The sequence below is a fragment of the Gadus macrocephalus genome, chromosome 20, assembly GCF_031168955.1.
Source record: "Gadus macrocephalus chromosome 20, ASM3116895v1".
Lineage (NCBI taxonomy): Eukaryota > Metazoa > Chordata > Actinopteri > Gadiformes > Gadidae > Gadus > Gadus macrocephalus.
The window spans coordinates 11,829,359-11,848,403 of record NC_082401.1 but is presented as its reverse complement, the minus strand read 5'-3'; the positions used below and the strand labels follow the sequence as shown (position 1 = coordinate 11,848,403).

At 49.2% G+C, this 19,045-nt stretch overlaps 1 protein-coding gene across 1 annotated transcript in view; it reads right to left on the bottom strand.

The window, feature by feature from the left end:
• Nucleotides 1–18,858, bottom strand: part of LOC132448149 (potassium voltage-gated channel subfamily H member 6-like) — a 43,819-nt gene extending 24,961 nt beyond the window's left edge. The window contains exons 1-3 of the mRNA XM_060039203.1: nt 18,496–18,858; nt 17,640–17,870; nt 1,313–1,468 (exon numbers count right to left, since the gene is read on the bottom strand). Of these exons, the coding sequence (XP_059895186.1) occupies nt 1,313–1,468; nt 17,640–17,870; nt 18,496–18,571 (463 nt within the window). The 5' untranslated portion in view covers nt 18,572–18,858. The remainder of the gene's footprint in view (nt 1–1,312; nt 1,469–17,639; nt 17,871–18,495) is intronic.
• Nucleotides 18,859–19,045: the final 187 nt, after the last annotated feature.

Genomic DNA, 19,045 nt, shown 5'->3' with positions numbered 1-19,045 from the left:
TGATACAGAACCAGTTTGTTTAATGCAGAACCAGTTTGTTTAATACAGAACCAGTTTGTCTAATGCAGAACCAGTTTTTGATACAGAACCAGTTTGTTTAATGCAGAACCAGTTTGTTTGATACAGAACCAGTTTGTTTAATGCAGAACCAGTTTGTTTAATACAGAACCAGTTTGTTTAATACAGAACCAGTTTGTCTAATGCAGAACCAGTTTTTGATACAGAACCAGTTTGTTTAATGCAGAACCAGTTTGTTTAATACAGAACCAGTTTGTTTGGTAAGTGGATACCAGAGCTCCAGTCCCCATACCAGAACGCCAGCGGGGCTCTCGGTACATTTACCACATTGATTAAACCTTTGGAGCTATTCAAAATAAATGACTTTCTAAGAATAGACGCAGGGGTTCAATTTGAGCCGCCCGTAGATTTTAATGAATTTTTCAGATGCAGAGAATGAGCGGGTGGGTGGTTTCGTCCCCCTGCAGCTGGGATGTATTCAATCGTCTCCATCGGTCCTTTACCAGCCATTGACTCCCAGCACTATCATGTGCATCCTATACCGTGAACAGAGAAGGTCCTAATGAGAGGAAACCTGTCTGACCGGAGACATGGAAGTTCCAGTAAAACTATGATGAAACACTGCTTCTCTCCTTGCTTGTATCTCTTTAACTCTCTCTCCCTGAATGGACGAGGTGGTCCTGGAAGGGAAGAGTTCCTCAGTTCTGCAGCGGTCCTATCTTCAGACCTGCAGCCCACTGCCCCTTCATTAGGTACCACAGCTCCCAGAATAACCCCGGAGCTAAATCTAACTCTAACCAGCTCTAACCATCACCACATCTCTAACCATCTCTAACCAGCTCCACATCTCTAATCAGCTTTAACCAGCTATAACCAGCTCAAGCCCACTCCATAGCACTCAACTACGTGCACACACACATACTGCAAATACGCAGCATACGCTAACCACCGTACCGTCTCAGGTGTCCACACGACACACAACCAGCCAGCCCCGGGCGGGACGGCGAGGGAGCGGAGACCACAAAGAGCTCTAAGGAGGGGCAGCACTGAGCCGTCTCACAGGGAACCCTGGTGCACCATTATAGTGCTAGGAAGCTGGATCACTGATGTTATGTCTCTGTCCTCGTCCGTAGGATGAAACGTACATGTGCCGCATTTGGAGCTGCCAATTATTATTGTTTTAATGAGTTGAGGTCATCATTGGAAATATTGGAGGTGTGGTCTCGGTGGACCGGGGGAAGTGTTCTCAGACCGGGGCTGAAGTGGTCTCGGTAGACGGGGGGTCAGTACTCACTCTGGTCGGACCGGGTGGGGGAGGTGTGGGCTGTCTTCTCGGTGGAGTCGTCGCTGCCCTCGTCCAGGACGTAGTCAAAGTTGAGGATGAACATCATCACCAGCCCCTCCTCGTTCTTCACCGGCATCACGTGGACGCTGCCCTGGAAGGCCGAGCCTGGGCGGGGAGCAGGGAGCACGTTAGTCCCTCCTACCAAACTCAGGGTCATGTTTCAACGAGGATGGTTGGGTGGGGGGGGCGGGGGGGGGGGGGGGGGGTTCAGTAGACCGGGGGGGTGGTCCCAGTAGACCGGGGGGGTGGTCCCAGTAGACCGGGGGGGTGGTCTCAGTAGACCGGGGGGTGGTCTCAGTAGACCGGGGGGGTGGTCTCAGTAGACCGGGGGGGGGGGTTCAGTAGACCGGGGGGGTGGTCCCAGTAGACCGGGGGGTGGGGGGTTCACAGTAGACCGGGGGGGGGGTCTCAGTAGACCGGGGGGGTGGTCTCAGTAGACCGGGGGAGTGGTCTCAGTAGACCGGGGGGGGGGGTTCAGTAGACCGGGGGGGTGGTCCCAGTAGACCGGGGGGTGGGGGGTTCACAGTAGACCGGGGGGGGGGTCTCAGTAGACCGGGGGGGTGGTCTCAGTAGACCGGGGGGGTGGTCTCAGTAGACCGGGGGGTGGTCTCAGTAGACCGGGGGGGTGGTCTCAGTAGACCGGGGGGGGGGGTTCAGTAGACCGGGGGGGTGGTCCCAGTAGACCGGGGGGTGGGGGGTTTCACAGTAGACCGGGGGGGGGGTCTCAGTAGACCGGGGGGGTGGTCTCAGTAGACCGGGGGGGTGGTCCCAGTAGACCGGGGGGGGGGGGGGTTCAGTAGACCGGGGGGGGGGGGTCCCAGTAGACCGGGGGGTGGGGGGTTCAGTAGACCGGGGGGGGGGGTCTCAGTAGACGGGGGGGTGGTCCCAGTAGACCGGGGGGGTGGTCCCAGTAGACCGGGGGGTGGTCTCAGTAGACCGGGGGGGTGGTCCCAGTAGACCGGGGGGGTGGTCTCAGTAGACCGGGGGGGTGGTCCCAGTAGACCGGGGGGGTGGTCTCAGTAGACCGGGGGGTGGTCTCAGTAGACCGGGGGGTGGTCTCAGTAGACCGGGGGGTGGTCTCAGCAGACCGGAGAGGTTTCAGTCTGGACTGCTGAGAGATAACAACATTCTGTTTGTGTTTTGATTGGTTCTTGTGTATTTGTTTGAGTTCTGGCCATCACTTTAAATATGTAGATAAGGATAGATATTATTTTATCTTTAGATATGTATGTATGTGTATATATATATATATATATATATACATAAAAATAAATATATATGTGTGTGTGTATATATATATACTTATATACACATATGTATAATTATGTATATATATGAGATGAAGAATGGAGAGCAGCCTTACTCATGTGAGGAGAGAGGAGAGGAGAGAGGAGAGAGGAGAGTGGAGAGGAGAGGAGAGAGAGGAGAGAGGGAGAGAGAGGAGAGAGAGGAGAGAGAGGAGAGGAGAGGAGAGGAGAGGAGAGGGAGAGAGAGGAGAGAGAGGAGAGAGAGGAGAGATGAGAGGAGAGGAGAGAGAGGAGAGAGAGGAGAGGAGAGGGAGAGAGAGGAGAGAGAGGAGAGGAGAGGAGAGAGGAGAGGAAGAGAGAGGAGAGGAAGAGAGAGGAGAGAGGAGAGAGAGGAGAGAGGAGAGGAAGAGAGAGGAGAGAGGAGAGGAGAGGAGAGAGGAGAGGAGAGGAGAGGAGAGGAGAGCAGCCTAGTTGGGTTGGAGGAGCCTCCTAGCCTGGGACCGCTGTTATCCACTGATACAGAGACGGAAGAAAACTTTATCTAAAAATCGGAAAATTAATGCTAAACTAGACAGACAATTCACAATATCTGTGTCCAAGCCGAGGGATGTTCAGAATGCCCTGCGGTGCTACAATCTGGAGAGACAATCAAACCTCCTCAGGCTCCAGACGGATGCTGGAGCCGGCTGAGGCTGAGGCTGAGGAGTCCCCCCTCAGCAGGAGGCTGGGGGGGGCAGCCCAGCGTCTGAACTGGGCCTCCAGCCTGGGGCCTCCTGGGCCTCCAGCTGGGGCCTCATGGACCTCCAGCCTGGGGCCTCTTGGACCTCCAGCCTGGGGCCTCATGGACCTCCAGCCTGGGGCCTCCTGGGCCTCCAGCCTGGGGCCTCTTGGACCTCCAGCCTGGGGCCTCATGGGCCTCCAGCCTGGGGCCTCATGGGCCTCCAGCCTGGGGCCTCTTGGGCCTCATGGACTAACTACGCAGGAAAATAACCAAAAAAAGGAACCAGCATGGCAGAACCAGCATGGCCCCCCTGGGGGGCCAGGGGGGCCAGCATGGTGGACCAGGGGGGGCCAGGGGGACCAGGGGGGCCAGCATGGTGGACCAGGGGGACCAGTGGCGTTCCTCTGTCTCCCAGTGGGACCAGCGGCGTTCCACTGTCTCCCAGTGGGACCAGTGGCGTTCCACTGTCTCCCAGTGGGACCAGTGGCGTTCCTCTGTCTCCCAGTGGGACCAGTGGCGTTCCTCTGTCTCCCAGTTGGACCAGTGGCGTTCCTCTGTCTCCCAGTGGGACCGTGGTGTTCTCCATAACCCCCCCCCCCCCCCCCGGCTGACAGTCACTCCGCCAGAGGCTTCATCAGCAGCCGGCACCTCGCTGCCCGGCTAAATATAGGATCAGCAGGAGGAGAGGAGCAGCCGGCACGGAGGGGAGGAGGAGAGGAGGAGAGGAGGAGAGGAGGGGAGGAGGAGAGGAGGAGAGGAGGAGAGGAGCAGCCGGCACGGAGGGGAGGAGGAGAGGAGGAGAGGAGGAGAGGAGCAGCCGGCACGGAGGGGAGGAGGAGAGGAGGGGAGGAGGAGAGGAGGAGAGGAGGGGAGGAGGAGAGGAGAGGAGGAGAGGAGAGGAGGAGGGGAGGAGGAGAGGGGAGGAGGAGGAGGAGAGGAGGAGAGGAGGAGGAGGAGAGGAGGAGGAGGAGGAGGAGGAGAGGAGGAGAGGAGGAGAGGAGGGGAGGAGGGGAGGAGGGGAGGAGGGGAGGAGGAGAGGAGCACCCAGCACGGAGGGGGAGACGACTGGGCGGGAGGAGGAGGTGGGGTGTATACAGACGTTATGGATGAATGAAGAGAAGATAAACTAGATATTATCTAAAAACCAAGCTGGACAGCTTGTCCATATGTAGAGAATTAATTTGGGCACTTTAAGTTTTATTAAGCTCTAGTATCAGTATCTACTACCTAGTATCTACTGTCTAGTACCTACTATCTCTCTAGTATCTACTCTCTCTAGTATCTATTGTCTCTAGTACCTACTGTCTCTAGTACCTACTGTCTCTAGTACATACTGTCTCTAGTACCTACTGTCTCTAGTACCTATTGTCTCTAGTACCTACTGCCTCTAGTACCTACTGTCTCTAGTACCTACTGTCTCTAGTACCTACTGCCTCTAGTACCTACTGTCTCTAGTACCTACTGTCTCTAGTACCTACTGTCTCTAGTACCTACTGTCTCTAGTACATACTGCCTCTAGTACCTACTGTCTCTAGTACCTACTGTCTCTAGTACCTACTGTCTCTAGTACCTACTGTCTCTAGTACCTACTGTCTCTAGTACCTACTCTCTCTAGTATCTACTGTCTCTAGTACCTACTGTCTCTAGTACCTACTGTCTCTAGTATCTACTGTCTCTAGTACCTACTGTCTCTAGTACATACTGCCTGCCTCTAGTACCTACTGTCTCTAGTACCTACTGTCTCTAGTACCTACTGTCTCTAGTACCTACTGTCTCTAGTACATACTGCCTCTAGTACCTACTGTCTCTAGTACCTACTGTCTCTAGTACCTACTGCCTCTAGTACCTACTGTCTCTAGTACCTACTGCCTCTAGTACCTACTGTCTCTAGTACCTAGTCTTCCCACAGTAACCAGCCTCTCTGTGGGCTGGGCTCTGTTCCAGAGCAGATGGAAACACAATGGCGGTCTCTAAGCCCCTGCCTCCGCTGACTCATCCGCGGAGCTGAATGTCACCTCCACAATAAAAATATCAATGGGGAGGTTCTCGGTTCTGGAGCAGTGCTACATCAGCACAATGCGCCTCATTAGAGGGGTTATTACCTTCTGGATAGTGATCTATTGTTCACTACGCCTCAAGGTATGTTTTGAGCTCGGCTCTGGGAGCCCACATAAGGGAACGTAGAATGAAAACATGGGCATTGTTTCCGGTACGTTTTCTCAAGGCTACGAGCATCTCGTCATTCAGGAGGCCGTGGGCCTGTCATCAGCTGATTCGGTGGCAGGCCTGCGTCCTTACAGCGGATTGGTGGGGAGAAAGACTCTGATTGAGTAGGTCTGCAGCTCATTTCCTGGTAGACTTTTCAGTAGTTGCCGCAGAATGGTAAGGTATACAAAGATGTATGTGGCCATCTCGAGTAACTTTCAGTTTAAGGAAGAAATTTTCAAAATGTTAATTTTCTGTAAACCACACATAAAAAAAAGGTTGAAGATATCTATAAAGCCTTATGTAGCAAAGTTTTATATTATTGTCGAGGGTTGAATTACAGTTATACTTTGTAGCACAATCAAATGTATTTTCTTTTCTTTTTGTATCGTCATTATACAACAATCAGAATGACTCTTCCTATTCCATGATTGATGAGTATATAGTTCTCAGAAATAAAGGCGTAAACATTATAAACCATACATATGATTTTGTCAATTATCGGTTTGTTCTGAAGATCGATATATTTTCCTGCAACGTATTTGTTTTACCAGATAACATGTGTCTCTCTCTTGCTACATCATGTAGAGATGTGTCTCATGTATCATGTAGAGATGTGTCCTGTGTCCCATATATCATCTAGAGATGTGTCTCATGTATCATGTGGAGATGTGTATCATGTATCATGTAGATATGTGTATCATGTAGATATGTGTCTCATGTATCATGTAGATATGTGTCTCATGTATCATGTAGACATGTGTCTGTAAATGCCCTGACTGGCTGAGGGAATGAGATGAGATCTCCTGAGGAGAGGCGAACTGCCGTTCTCCGCCTCATTAGATGAGCTCAGCACGATGCTGTGAAACAGGACTTGTGATGTTCTGTAAGAGATCCTTTCCACAGAGGTTACAGTGGTGAGACATTCCTCCTTTTATTTATTTTTTTCAACCAAACTATGAATCTGCTGCCAAGAAGAGTCCTGGTGCTGCTGTTTCCAGGACTGTCCTGTATCCAGGACTGTCCTGTCTCCAGGAGTGTCCTGTCTCATGCCATCTCTACTCTCTGGAGGAGAAGCCTGGCGTAGGGGACTGCTGTCTCCTGGACTCACACTGCCAGGGCCAGCAGTGTGTTCTCTGAGTGTGTTCGATGGCTAAAGGATTGTTTCGTCATTGACCGAGAACACGTGTGTCTTTCGCCCTGCCAAAGAGGAGCACACTTTACGCCCGGGCTGAGAAACAAACACAGCGCGGATTGAGACCATCCTGCTTTAATGATGGAAATTTAATGAAAGAGGATTCTGTTTCCATCATTAATTATTAAAGCATTGGGGTTTAATCATGCAATCTGCTAGACTGTACTAAATGATGTAGGCCTATACTGTGTCATGGTCTTATAATCTCAGTACATAACACAGAATATATTATAAATATATCAATATTACAATAGCATTGTTATACTTTTCTATTCTTAGCCTCATCCGTATTCTGAACGGTACGGCAGCGCTCCACTGCTGTGGAGGCAGAATCAAGAGCCTCTGGTGCTACACACTGATAACGAAATGGGACATTTCTCCTGTTTACAGCCATTCTGCTTCCACCATCACGCAGCTCCACTGGGGCACTGCCTAGTGGAGAGAGAGGGAGAGAGAGAGAGGGGGAGAGAGAGAGAGGGGGAGAGAGAGAGAGAGAGAGAGAGAGAGAGGTGGAGAGAGAGAGGGGGAGAGAGAGAGAGAGAGAGAGAGAGAGAGAGAGAGAGAGAGAGAGAGAGAGGTGGAGAGAGAGAGAGAGAGAGAGAGAGAGAGGTGGAGAGAGAGAGGGGGAGAGAGAGAGAGAGAGAGAGAGAGAGAGAGAGAGAGAGAGAAGCTAAGCTAGCCATTGTTTAATGTCCTCTTGGCCATGGTGCTCAGTGAGGTCTCCATTAGCCAGCCGGGCCTCTTCTTTAATCAGCATCAAGCAGGCCGTCAGGGACAAGTCCTGCGTTCACGTTCCTGTTCCCAGTTATCTCTGTGAGATCTCTGCCGTCGTCTTTTATTGCTGTTGTTTTTATACACAGAATTCTGGGGTGTGTTAAAATAATGAAGAGAATATACAAAGCGTGTGCATATGGAGGACTAAGCAGATGGTTTGGAGGAATACTAAAGACATTATTCTCAGTAAGGCTTCCCCCGAGATGCAGAGAGCTCTCCATTGTAGGTAAAGGGTGCCGTTCGTCTCTGCTGCACGGCTCCATCTGCTCTGCTCTGAGCCTCGTACAACTCCGTTTCTATCCTCCTAATTAAGGATAGCCGTGCTGGCAGCACTTCAATGGGCTATATCATGCTTACTTTTCTTTAATTAATCACTTATTTAATAATCGAATTGTTATCACTGTATTTCTGTCTTTGTTCGATTAAATGAGGTTGCAGATTGCATTCCAAATGTAAAGAAGCACAAACAATAGAGGCGAGGTGAGGTGTGCTGTGTGTAAGGCGATATTGTGTTATCTGGTTGTTGTCTAATTATATCTTTGGCCCGACCTCACTGCAGTCCCTGAACGGGCGGAGAGGGGACCGGGCTCAGCCTGCCACTGCAACCAGAGAGGACCAGGCGATGAAAGATGCATGGTCTGCTTAGGGGCCGGCGGTCTGCTGCCCTGGGGGGCGTCCCGCCTGACCCCCCCCTCACCCCGGGACACGAGCCCGTCCGGGGGGGCCAGGTCCTCCAAGGGGGGAGAGACTGCCCCACCTGCGTATCACATGACCCCGGCGGACCGCTAAGCGATGGCCGCCTAATGTGGGGTTCAGGTTCCCTTTGTGGCGAGCGTCCTGCTGCAGGATCACGACACAGGACAGCATTTAGCAGCAGGACGTCCACGATGCACCGTCAGTCTGGCTCCAGCCCCACAGTGAGCTGCTGTATTCAGTACTGCAGTAATGTACTGTATTCAGTACTGCACCGAGGTACTGTATTCAGTACTGCAGTAAGGTACTGTATTCAGTACTGCACCGAGGTACTGTATTCAGTACTGCAGTAAGGTACTGTATTCAGTACTGCAGTAAGGTACTGTATTCAGTACTGCACCGAGGTACTGTATTCAGTACTGCAGTAAGGTACTGTATTCAGTACTGCACCGAGATACTGTATTCAGTACTGCAGTAAGGTACTGTATTCCGTACTGCAGTAAGGTACTGTATTCAGTACTGCACCGAGGTACTGTATTCAGCACTGCAGTAAGGTACTCTATTCAGTACTGCAGTAAGGTTCTGTATTCAGTACTGCACCGAGGTACTGTATTCGGCACTGCAGTAAGGTACTGTATTCAGTACTGCAGTAAGGTACTGTATTCAGTACTGCAGTGAGATACTGTATTCAGTACTGCACCGAGGTACTGTATTCAGTACTGTAGTGAGGTACTGTATTCAGTACTGGCTTAAGGTACTGTATTCAGTACTGCACCAAGGTACTGTATTCAGTACTGCACCGAGATACTGTATTCAGTTCTGCAGTAAGGTTCTGTATTCAGTACTGCACCGAGGTACTGTATTCAGTACTGCATCGAGGTACTGTATTCAGTACTGTAGTAAGGTACTGTATTCAGTACTGCACCGAGATACTGTAATCAGTACTGCAGTAAGGTACTGTATTCAGTACTGCATCGAGGTACTGTATTCAGTACTGCACCGAGATACTGTATTCAGTACTGCACCGAAGTACTGTATTCAGTACTGCAGTAAGGTACTGTATTCAGTACTGCACCGAGGTACTGTATTCAATACTTCACAGAAATACTGTATTCAGTACTGCAGTAAGGTACTGTATTCAGTACTGCACCGAGATACTGTATTCAGTACTGCACAGAGATACTGTATTCAGTACTGCAGTAAGGTACTGTATTCAATACTGCACCGAGATACGGTATTCAGTACTGCACCGAGAAACTGCATTGAATACTGCACCGAGATACTGTATTCAATACTGCATCGAGATACTGTATTCAGTACTGCACCGCGATACTGTATTCAATACTGCAGTGAGATACTGTATTCAGTACTGCAGTAAGGTACTGTATTCAATACTGCACCGAGATACTGTATTCAGTACTTCACCGAGGTACTGTATTCAGTACTGCAGTAAGGTACTGTATTCAATACTGCACAGAGATACTGCATTCAACACTGCAGTGAAATACTATATTCAGTACTGCAGTGAGATACTGTATTCAGTACTGCGGTGAGCCAGTGTATTCAGTGACTAAGATACTGTAAAGATAAGTTTGATACTATAAAGTAATACAAGTACAATGGACCACAACAATAGGTTGAGCAGTGCTTTTAGATGTATCCCATTTTAAAAACATACACAATGTTTTGTTTCTGTAGTTTGTTGCTGGTGCGAGGAAGGCGATTACCAGAAGTTTCTGCTGTTTTCTGGGTCCCACTTTATTTAAACAGCTGAAGTCAAAGTAATCCTGCCCATAATACCTATCAATAATCCTACTGCATTCATATTAACTTATACACCAGATATACACTATCTACTGTATTCATATTAACATATATATCCGATATATACTATCTATTCTGTGCATATTAACATATATACCAGCTATATATATATATATATATATATATATATATATATATAGTTAGATATGTAGATATATACTGTATGCATGTTAAAATATTTACCAACAAATATATTCTATCACCTGCATCCATATTGTTCTCGAACATTCTCTGAATTGCTCACAGCATACGTTGCATAGTGAGACATTATTTTGTTACAAAGGGTCAAATACAGTGTCCTAGTTCTCTGGCTCCCTGCCTCGCTGCTCTCACAGCTCTACATTTAAGCTGCTTAGCCTGGAGCCAAAGCACCAAAGCTGTGTGGCTCCTGATGCCCAACTCACATCCTTTAGAGCTTCTCAAGATTACCAGTAGGGGCTTTAAGCCACTTCCCGACTGCTGGTAAACCACTTGAGACTGGAGACCAGGAGATAATGAACCTTCAAATTAAGGCACGTTTCTTCCTGAACCAATGTGTGGGTTTCAGACCAGAACCTCCTGCAGAACATGAGACCAGATCAACAAGGCGTGTTTCAGATCAGAACCTCATGCAGAACATGAGACCAGATCAACAAGGCGTGTTTCAGACCAGGACCTCATGCATAACATGAGACCAGATCAACAAGGCGTGTTTCAGACCGTAGAACCTCATGCAGAACATGAGACCAGATCAACAAGGCGTGTTTCAGACCAGAACATCATGCAGAACATGAGACCAGATCAACAAGGCGTGTTTCAGACCAGAACCTCATGCAGAACATGAGACCAGATCAACAAGGCGTGTTTCAGACCGTAGAACCTCATGCAGAACATGAGACCAGATCAACAAGGCGTGTTTCAGACCGTAGAACCTCATGCAGAACATGAGACCAGATCAACAAGGCGTGTTTCAGACCGTAGAACCTCATGCAGAACATGAGACCAGATCAACAAGGCGTGTTTCAGACCAGAACCTAATGCAGAACATGAGACCAGATCTACAAGGCGTGTTTCAGACCAGAACATCATGCAGAACATGAGACCAGATCAACAAGGGGTGTTTCAGACCAGAACCTCATGCAGAACATGAGACCAGATCTACAAGGCGTGTTTCAGACCAGAACATCATGCAGAACATGAGACCAGATCAACAAGGCGTGTTTCAGACCAGAACCTCATGCAGAACATGAGACCAGATCAACAAGGCGTGTTTCAGACCAGAACATCACGCAGAACATGAGACCAGATCAACAAGGCGTGTTTCAGACCAGAACATCACGCAGAACATGAGACCAGATCAACAAGGCGTGTTTCAGACCAGAACCTCATGCAGAACCAGATCAACAAGGCGTGTTTGAGTCCATCTGTAGGTTCATTACATTTTGCGGGGATCAGTAAGTGATCCGTGTGTGTGTGTGTGTGTGTGTGTGCGTGTGTGTGTGTGTGTGTGCGTGTGCGTGTGTGTGTGTGTGTTTCAGGGTACTGATACCCTCCCCGGCCACTCTCTCTGCTCAGCTCCTCCTCCCCTGACTACAGCTCCGCCCCCTTCAGCACTCATCAATGTTGCAGCGCATCCGGGGGCTGTCATGGAGGGGGGGGGGGCATTATGCCCTTTCTACCTCTTCTAACGTATTTATTCTGTAAGCCGCTCACCCTCCCATCTTTATTCATGAGGAGCAGATCAGCTCACTGAAAAGAACTCTGAGCCTCAGTCAGAGTCTGAGTCTCAGAGTCTCAGTCTCAGAGTCTCAGAGTCTCAGTCTCAGAGTCTCAGTCTCAGTCTCAGAGTCTCAGTCTCAGAGTCTCAGTCTCAGTCTCAGAGTCTCAGTCTCAGAGTCTCAGAGTCTCAGTCTCAGAGTCTCAGTCTCAGAGTCTCAGTCTCAGTCTCAGAGTCTCAGTCTCTGAGTCTCAGTCTCAGAGTCTCAGAGTCTCAGTCTCAGAGTCTCAGCGTGTCAGTTTTCAGAGTCTCAGACTCTCAGTCTCAGAGTCTCAGAGTCTCAGTCTCAGAGTGTCAGTCTTAGTCTCAGAGTCTCAGTCTCAGAGTCTCAGAGTGTCTGTCTCAGAGTCTGAGTGTCAGTCTCAGAGTCTCAGAGTGTCAGAGTCTCAGTCTCAGAGTCTCAGTCTCAGAGTGTCAGTCTTAGTCGCAGAGTCTCAGCCTCAGAGTCTCAGAGTGTCAGTCTTAGTCTCAGAGTCTCAGTCTCAGAGTCTCAGTCTCAGAGTCTCAGTCTCAGTCTCAGAGTCTTAGTCTCAGAGTCTCAGTCTCAGCCTCAGAGTCTCAGAGTGTCAGTCTTAGTCTCAGAGTCTCTGATTCTCTCAATCTCAGTCTCTGACTTGCAGAGTCTCAGTCTCAGAGTGTCAGTTAAGGGGTGAGAGTATATAATGAGAGGAAGAGAGAGACAAGGGAGAGAGGGGGGGTGTGCACAGTATATAATAGGAGAGAGAATAGTATACATAAATGAAAGAGAGAAACACAGGAGTGCAGAGAAGAGAGTGAGGAATAATATGAGGGGTATCTCATATTATTGTTGTTTCAGACATTATAGGAATAATATTGAGTTGACATGGAGGAGGAGAGGAGGAGAGATGAGGATGAGAGAGGAGGGAGAGGGGGAGAGATGAGCGAGGAGAAAGGAGGATGGAGGCTCACTTGAAAGAGGCCAGTTTCTCTCCACACTACTACTCTTTGTCATATTCTTTAAGGTTTGAAAAACAATATATACAGTATATATATATATATATACAGTATATATTCACACACAAGCTAGCATTTCAGCACACTCCTGATTAAATATTCCGACGCTGGCTGGTTGGCGGTGATTAAATAAGATCTCTCTGTTCTCGTGGTTCTCCTTTGTTTCCCCTTTCCGCGGTCGGCTCCCGGCGCTCTACAGACTCTCCGTGAAGAGGTTACCCTGGTGAACGTGGTTGGAAAGCAGCGCTCTGTCCACCTCAGGATAGAACCGTAGAACCTTATGCAGAACCAGATCAACAAGGCGTGTTTCAGACCAGAACCTCCTGCAGAATATGAGACCAGATCAACAAGGCGTGTTTCAGACCAGAACCTCATGCAGAACATGAGACCAGATCAACAAGGCGTGTTTCAGACCAGAACCTCATGCATAACATGAGACCAGATCAACAAGGCGTGTTTCAGACCGTAGAACCTCATGCAGAACATGAGACCAGATCAACAAGGCGTGTTTCAGACCAGAACATCATGCAGAACATGATACCAGATCAACAAGGCGTGTTTCAGACCAGAACCTCATGCAGAACCAGATCAACAAGGCGCGCAGTCTCAGTCTCAGAGTCTCAGAGTGTCAGTCTCAGTCTCAGAGTCTCAGTCTCAGAGTGTCAGTCTTAGTCTCAGAGTCTCAGTCTCAGTCTCAGAGTCTCAGCCTCAGAGTCTCAGAGTGTCAGTCTTAGTCTCAGAGTCTCAGTCTCAGAGTCTCAGAGTGTCAGTCTCAGAGTCTGAGTGTCAGTCTCAGAGTGTCAGTCTTAGTCTCAGAGTCTCTGATTCTCTCAATCTCAGTCTCTGACTCGCAGCGTCTCAGTCTCAGAGTGTCAGTTAAGGGGTGAGAGTATATAATGAGAGGAAGAGAGAGACAAGGGAGAGAGGGGGGGGTGTGCACAGTATATAATAGGAGAGAGAATAGTATACATAAATGAAAGAGAGAAACACAGGAGTGCAGAGAAGAGAGTGAGGAATAATATGAGGGGTATCTTTAGTCGCCTGGTTGTTTCAGACATTATAGGAGTAATATTGAGTTGACATGGAGGAGGAGAGGAGGAGAGATGAGGATGAGAGAGGAGGGAGAGGGGGAGAGATGAGAGAGGAGAAAGGAGGATGGAGGCTCACTTGAAAGAGGCCAGTTTCTCTCCACACTACTACTCTTTGTCATATTCTTTAAGGTTTGAAAAACAATATATACAGTATATATATATATATATATATATATATATATATATATATATATATATATACAGTATATATTCACACACAAGCTAGCATTTCAGCACTCTCCTGATTAAATATTCCGACGCTGGCTGGTTGGTGGTGATTAAATAAGATCTCTCTGTTCTCGTGGTTCTCCTTTGTTTCCCCTTTCCGCGGTCGGCTCCCGGCGCTCTACAGACTCTCCGTGAAGAGGTTACCCTGGTGAACGTGGTTGGAAAGCAGCGCTCTGTCCACCTCAGGATAGCACCTCATTAAAGACCTGCAATGGAGGGACTGGGGGCTCCTCATCAGACGTCCAGACTCTAAGACTGAGACTCTGAGCTCTCCAGGGCAGCGAAACCACTCAGGAAGCCCAGTCCTGATGGTCTCTGACTTCACACGGAAGAGCATGAAGGCTGTCCCTGTAGTCCATGCAGTTATTCATTTAAGAACTGGGAGTGGAGGCTGATTGACGGGCAGACGGTGAATACGCCTTCAATGCACTAGAACACTAAACTGAGAGCCCAACCTGGTTGATAAAATAGTGTTGAATTACCATGAAGGAGATGATACCATAGGCATACAGAACCCTGTGATGACAGACACATGCCATTCACATAATGTAAGATGATTGACATGATGTAAGGTGATTGAGAGAATGACATCTCTTTCAATATCTGTATCGCTCTCTGTGTCTTCCTATCTCTGTATCTCCCTATTGCTCTCTCTATCTCTATATACATTTCTCTGTATCTCTCTAAGTCTGTATACATTTCACAGTATCTCTCTCTCTATCTCTTTATCTCTCTCTATCTTCGACACTATTTCTCTATCTCTGTATCGCCCTCTGTATCTCTCTCTGTATCTCCCTATCATCTTAGCCTACTGTATGCACTACAGCACTTTGGTCGGTGCAAACTGTTATAAATGTGCTTTTATAAATGCATTTTACTTACTTACTTACTTACTATCTCTGTATCTCTCTGTATCTCTTTATCTCTATATATTTCTCTCTCTCTATCTCTCTCTGACTCTGTGTCTCAATATATTTCTCTCTCTATCTCTCTGTCTATCTCTCTATCTCTCTGTCTCTCTGTCTATCTCTCTATCTCTCTATCTCTCTGTCTATCTCTGTATCTCTCTCTATCTCTGTATCTGGTTGTGATGCGAGGAATGGGTTAACCTGGCGATTCTAATTGCTTGGCATAAGTCTCTATGAACGTCCTGTCCGTCTATTATCCCATGTTTTTTCCTTCTCTCTCCCCCCCTCTCCCCTCTCTCTCCCCTCTCTCCTCCCCCTCTCTCCCTCCCCTCAATCTCTCCCTCTCTCCCCTCTGTCTCTCCCCTCTGTCTCTCCTCTCTCTCCCCTCTGTCTTCCCCCTCTCTCCCCTCTCTCTCTTTAACTCATGGTGGCAGAACACAAGGACACAGAGCCCGGTCAGACTAAGATCACTATTATCACACTAAGATCACACTAGGATCACTAATATCAAACTATGATCACCATTATCCCACTCTGATCACTATGATGCCACTATGGTCAGACTATGATCAGTATTATCAGACTATGATCACTATTATCAGACAAGGATCACACTATGTTCACCAGGATCACAATGTGGTCACTATTATCAGACAGGGATCACACTATGGTCACTATAGGATCACACTAGGATCACACTGTGGTCAGACTATGATCACTAGGATCACACTGTGGTCAGACTGTTATCAGACAAGGATCAGACTGTGGTCACTAGGATCACACTAGGATCACACTATGGTTGAGATTATCAAACAAGGATCACTATGATGTTACTATTGTCACACTATGGTCACTATTACCACACTAGGATCCCAGTAGGATCACACCAGGGTGATCACTGAGACACAGCGTGGCGTTCTGGAAGTGTCTCGTGGTGCAGGCTATGGAACCTGTTCGGTTGTTTATCGTGGAACCCGGACATTAAATAAAAAATGAAAAGAAATCTGCCAGTGGCAGATAAGGCAAGGTCATCTGGGAAAGGGAAGCGTATCCAAAATACTAACTCTAGAAAATGATTTTAAAATGTGGATTGGCAGAATACGTTAACTGGAAATTCAGAATCAAATGCTCAATTACAAAATAGTCTTCAGAAACTGTTACAAAAGATGAGGAAGCAGGAAGCATATAATTATCACACTATGGTCTATATTTATATATATATATGTATATATGTATATGTATAGATATGTATATGTATATATGTATATGTATGTATGTATATATATGTATGTATGTATGTATGTATGTATGTATGTATGTATGTATATATATATATATATATATATATATATATATATATATATATTCATATGGTGTTTAAGGACGGGCAGTAGGGCTCGGACGGGCCACGCTGTGTGTAGCCTGTAGCATAGCGTCTATTTGGGTGGAGCATGCTGCCGAGTGTAGCGTGTAGCTGTGTGTAGCGTGTGTGTAGCGTGTAGCTGTATGTAGCGTGTAGCTGTGTGTAGCGTGTAGCTGTGTGTAGCGCGTAGCTGTGTGTAGTGTGTAGCTGTGTGTAGCGTGTAGCTGTATGTAGCGTGTAGCTGTGTGTAGTGTGTAGCTGTGTGTAGTGTGTAGCGTGTAGCTGTGTGTAGCATGTAGCTGTGTGTAGCGTGTAGCTGTGTGTAGCGTGCAGCTGTGTGTAGCGTGTAGCTGTGTGTAGCGTGTAGCTGTGTGTAGCGTGTAGCTGTGTGTAGCGTGTAGCTGTGTGTAGTGTGTAGCTGTGTGTAGTGTGTAGCGTGTAGCTGTGTGTAGCGTGTAGCTGTGTGTAGCGTGTAGCTGTGTGTAGCGTGTAGCTGTGTGTAGCGTGTAGCTGTGTGTAGCGTGTAGCTGTGTGTAGTGTGTAGCTGTGTGTAGCGTGTAGCTGTATGTAGCGTGTAGCTGTGTGTAGCGTGTAGCTGTGTGTAGTGTGTAGCTGTGTGTAGTGTGTAGCGTGTAGCTGTGTGTAGCATGTAGCTGTGTGTAGCGTGTAGCTGTGTGTAGCGTGTAGCTGTGTGTAGCGTGTAGCTGTGTGTAGCGTGCAGCTGTGTGTAGCGTGTAGCTGTGTGTAGCGTGCAGCTGTGTGTAGTGTGTAGCTGTGTGTAGCGTGTAGCGACAGGTTCACCCCTGTCATCACAGAACCTCATATCCCCTCACGGACAACAGCAAGACTCCCCCATCCCCACGACCCCCCCACCCCCACGACCCCCCACCCCCACGACCCCCCCACCCCCACGACCCCCCCTCCCCCACGACCCCCCACCCACGCCCAACCCTCACTGTAAGGGTCCGCTGAGTCCGCAGAGACCCCCTCACCGCCTGGCCCCCACCCAGGGCTCTAACCCCCCCATCACCCCCCCCATCACCCCACCCTGGGCTCTGACCCCTCCCTCCGTCACCCCACCCTGGGGCCGTGACCCTCAGCGGTCCTCCGTCACCCCACCCTGGGGCCGTGACCCTCAGCGGTCCTCCGTCACCCCACCCTGGGGTCGTGACCCTCAGCGGTCCTCCGTCACCCCACCCGGGGGCCGTGACCCTCAGCGATCCTCCGTCACCCCACCCTGGGGTCGTGACCCTCAGCGGTCCTCCGTCACCCCACCCGGGGGCTGTGGTGACTCACCGTCCTTACGGTGGTAGGTGATCTCCACCTTGCGCTCCTCGGACCCCCCCATGGCCTGCTCCACCTGGCCGATGGCGGCGGGGGGGGTCAGCGCGCCGTGCAGGAAGGGGCAGGTGCCGGGCCGCTGCATCACGTCCGGCCGCGAGAACCCCGTCATCTCACAGAAGCCGTCGTTGCAGTAGATGATGGCGCAGTTCTCCACCCGCGCGTTGGCGATCACGAACTTCCTGTCTGTGGTGGAGAAGATCCCAGGGGTTGGTGGTGCTGGTGTTAGGTGGTGCTGGTGTTAGGTGGTGCTGGTGTTAGCCGGGGATAAGGTGCAGAAAGGGTGCAGCACCCACGCCCTGGTGCTAGTTTCTAGTGGGACTGGGTGGTGGAGGTGGTAGTGTCTAGTTGGACAGGGTGGAGGAGGTGCTCATTTCTAGTGGGACAGGGTGGAGGAGGTGCTAGTGTCTAGTGGGACAGGGTGGTGGAGGTGATAGTGTCTAGTGGGACAGGGGGGTGGAGGTTCTAGGGTTAGGTGGAGGTTCTCTACTGTGTTGTGTGTTGCCACACAACACAGATGAAGGAACTAAAGGCTTCAGGTGAAGGTCGGCTCATCGTTTGGTTAAAGAGTGAATCTGCTCTCACTCTAAAACAGCAACATCTTCTTAAGAAGAAACTACAGTGTCATCTATAGACACACAGTATCGCACACGCACACGCAAACATACACATGCAATTATAATCAATTAATTAATAAGATGCATAAACAAGTGTAGCAATAGCTTAAAATGCAACACAATAAAATGACACGATGTGATATGGGCCGATATTAATGTAAAACTATGTAACAAAATAATATGCAAATGCTCACTTTGACCCTCAAATTTCCGAATTATTATTCCCAGGAAGGTGTTCTGCGGCGCCACGTGACCCCTCCGGACAGGCATGATGATCCGATCGAAGACCTCCTGAAGTCAGTCCTGAGTTACTGCTGCAGCATCTCCGCTCATACCCCACTCTGAACGTCCTTCTAGTTCAGATCATCTCCAGGTCCCACCTCGGAGTGGTTCGCCCTGAGCACCACAACACGGAAACGCCTCCTGGCCGGAACGCGCGGAATCGGTCAGGATCGCTGGGGTCAGACCCGGTCTGCTCAGCGGCCGGTAGAGCCGGTTCTCCGTCGGTGTGGTGGAGCTCCGGCAGCCAGCGGTTCTTATGCTGGAGTGACGCGTCTCCCCCGGGACTCGGTCCCCCCCCCCCCAGAGCCGCTCATCTCCGCTGAGCCGCTGGGGTGAGACGACGCGTCATCACACCCTCAGCGTGCTGTCGGCAGGGGATCGGAAATGTAAATTTGCACACTTGTTTTATTTGTCATACTTTTGCTTGTTGTGTGAGATAGCGTGTTTGATCGCATAGGAGAA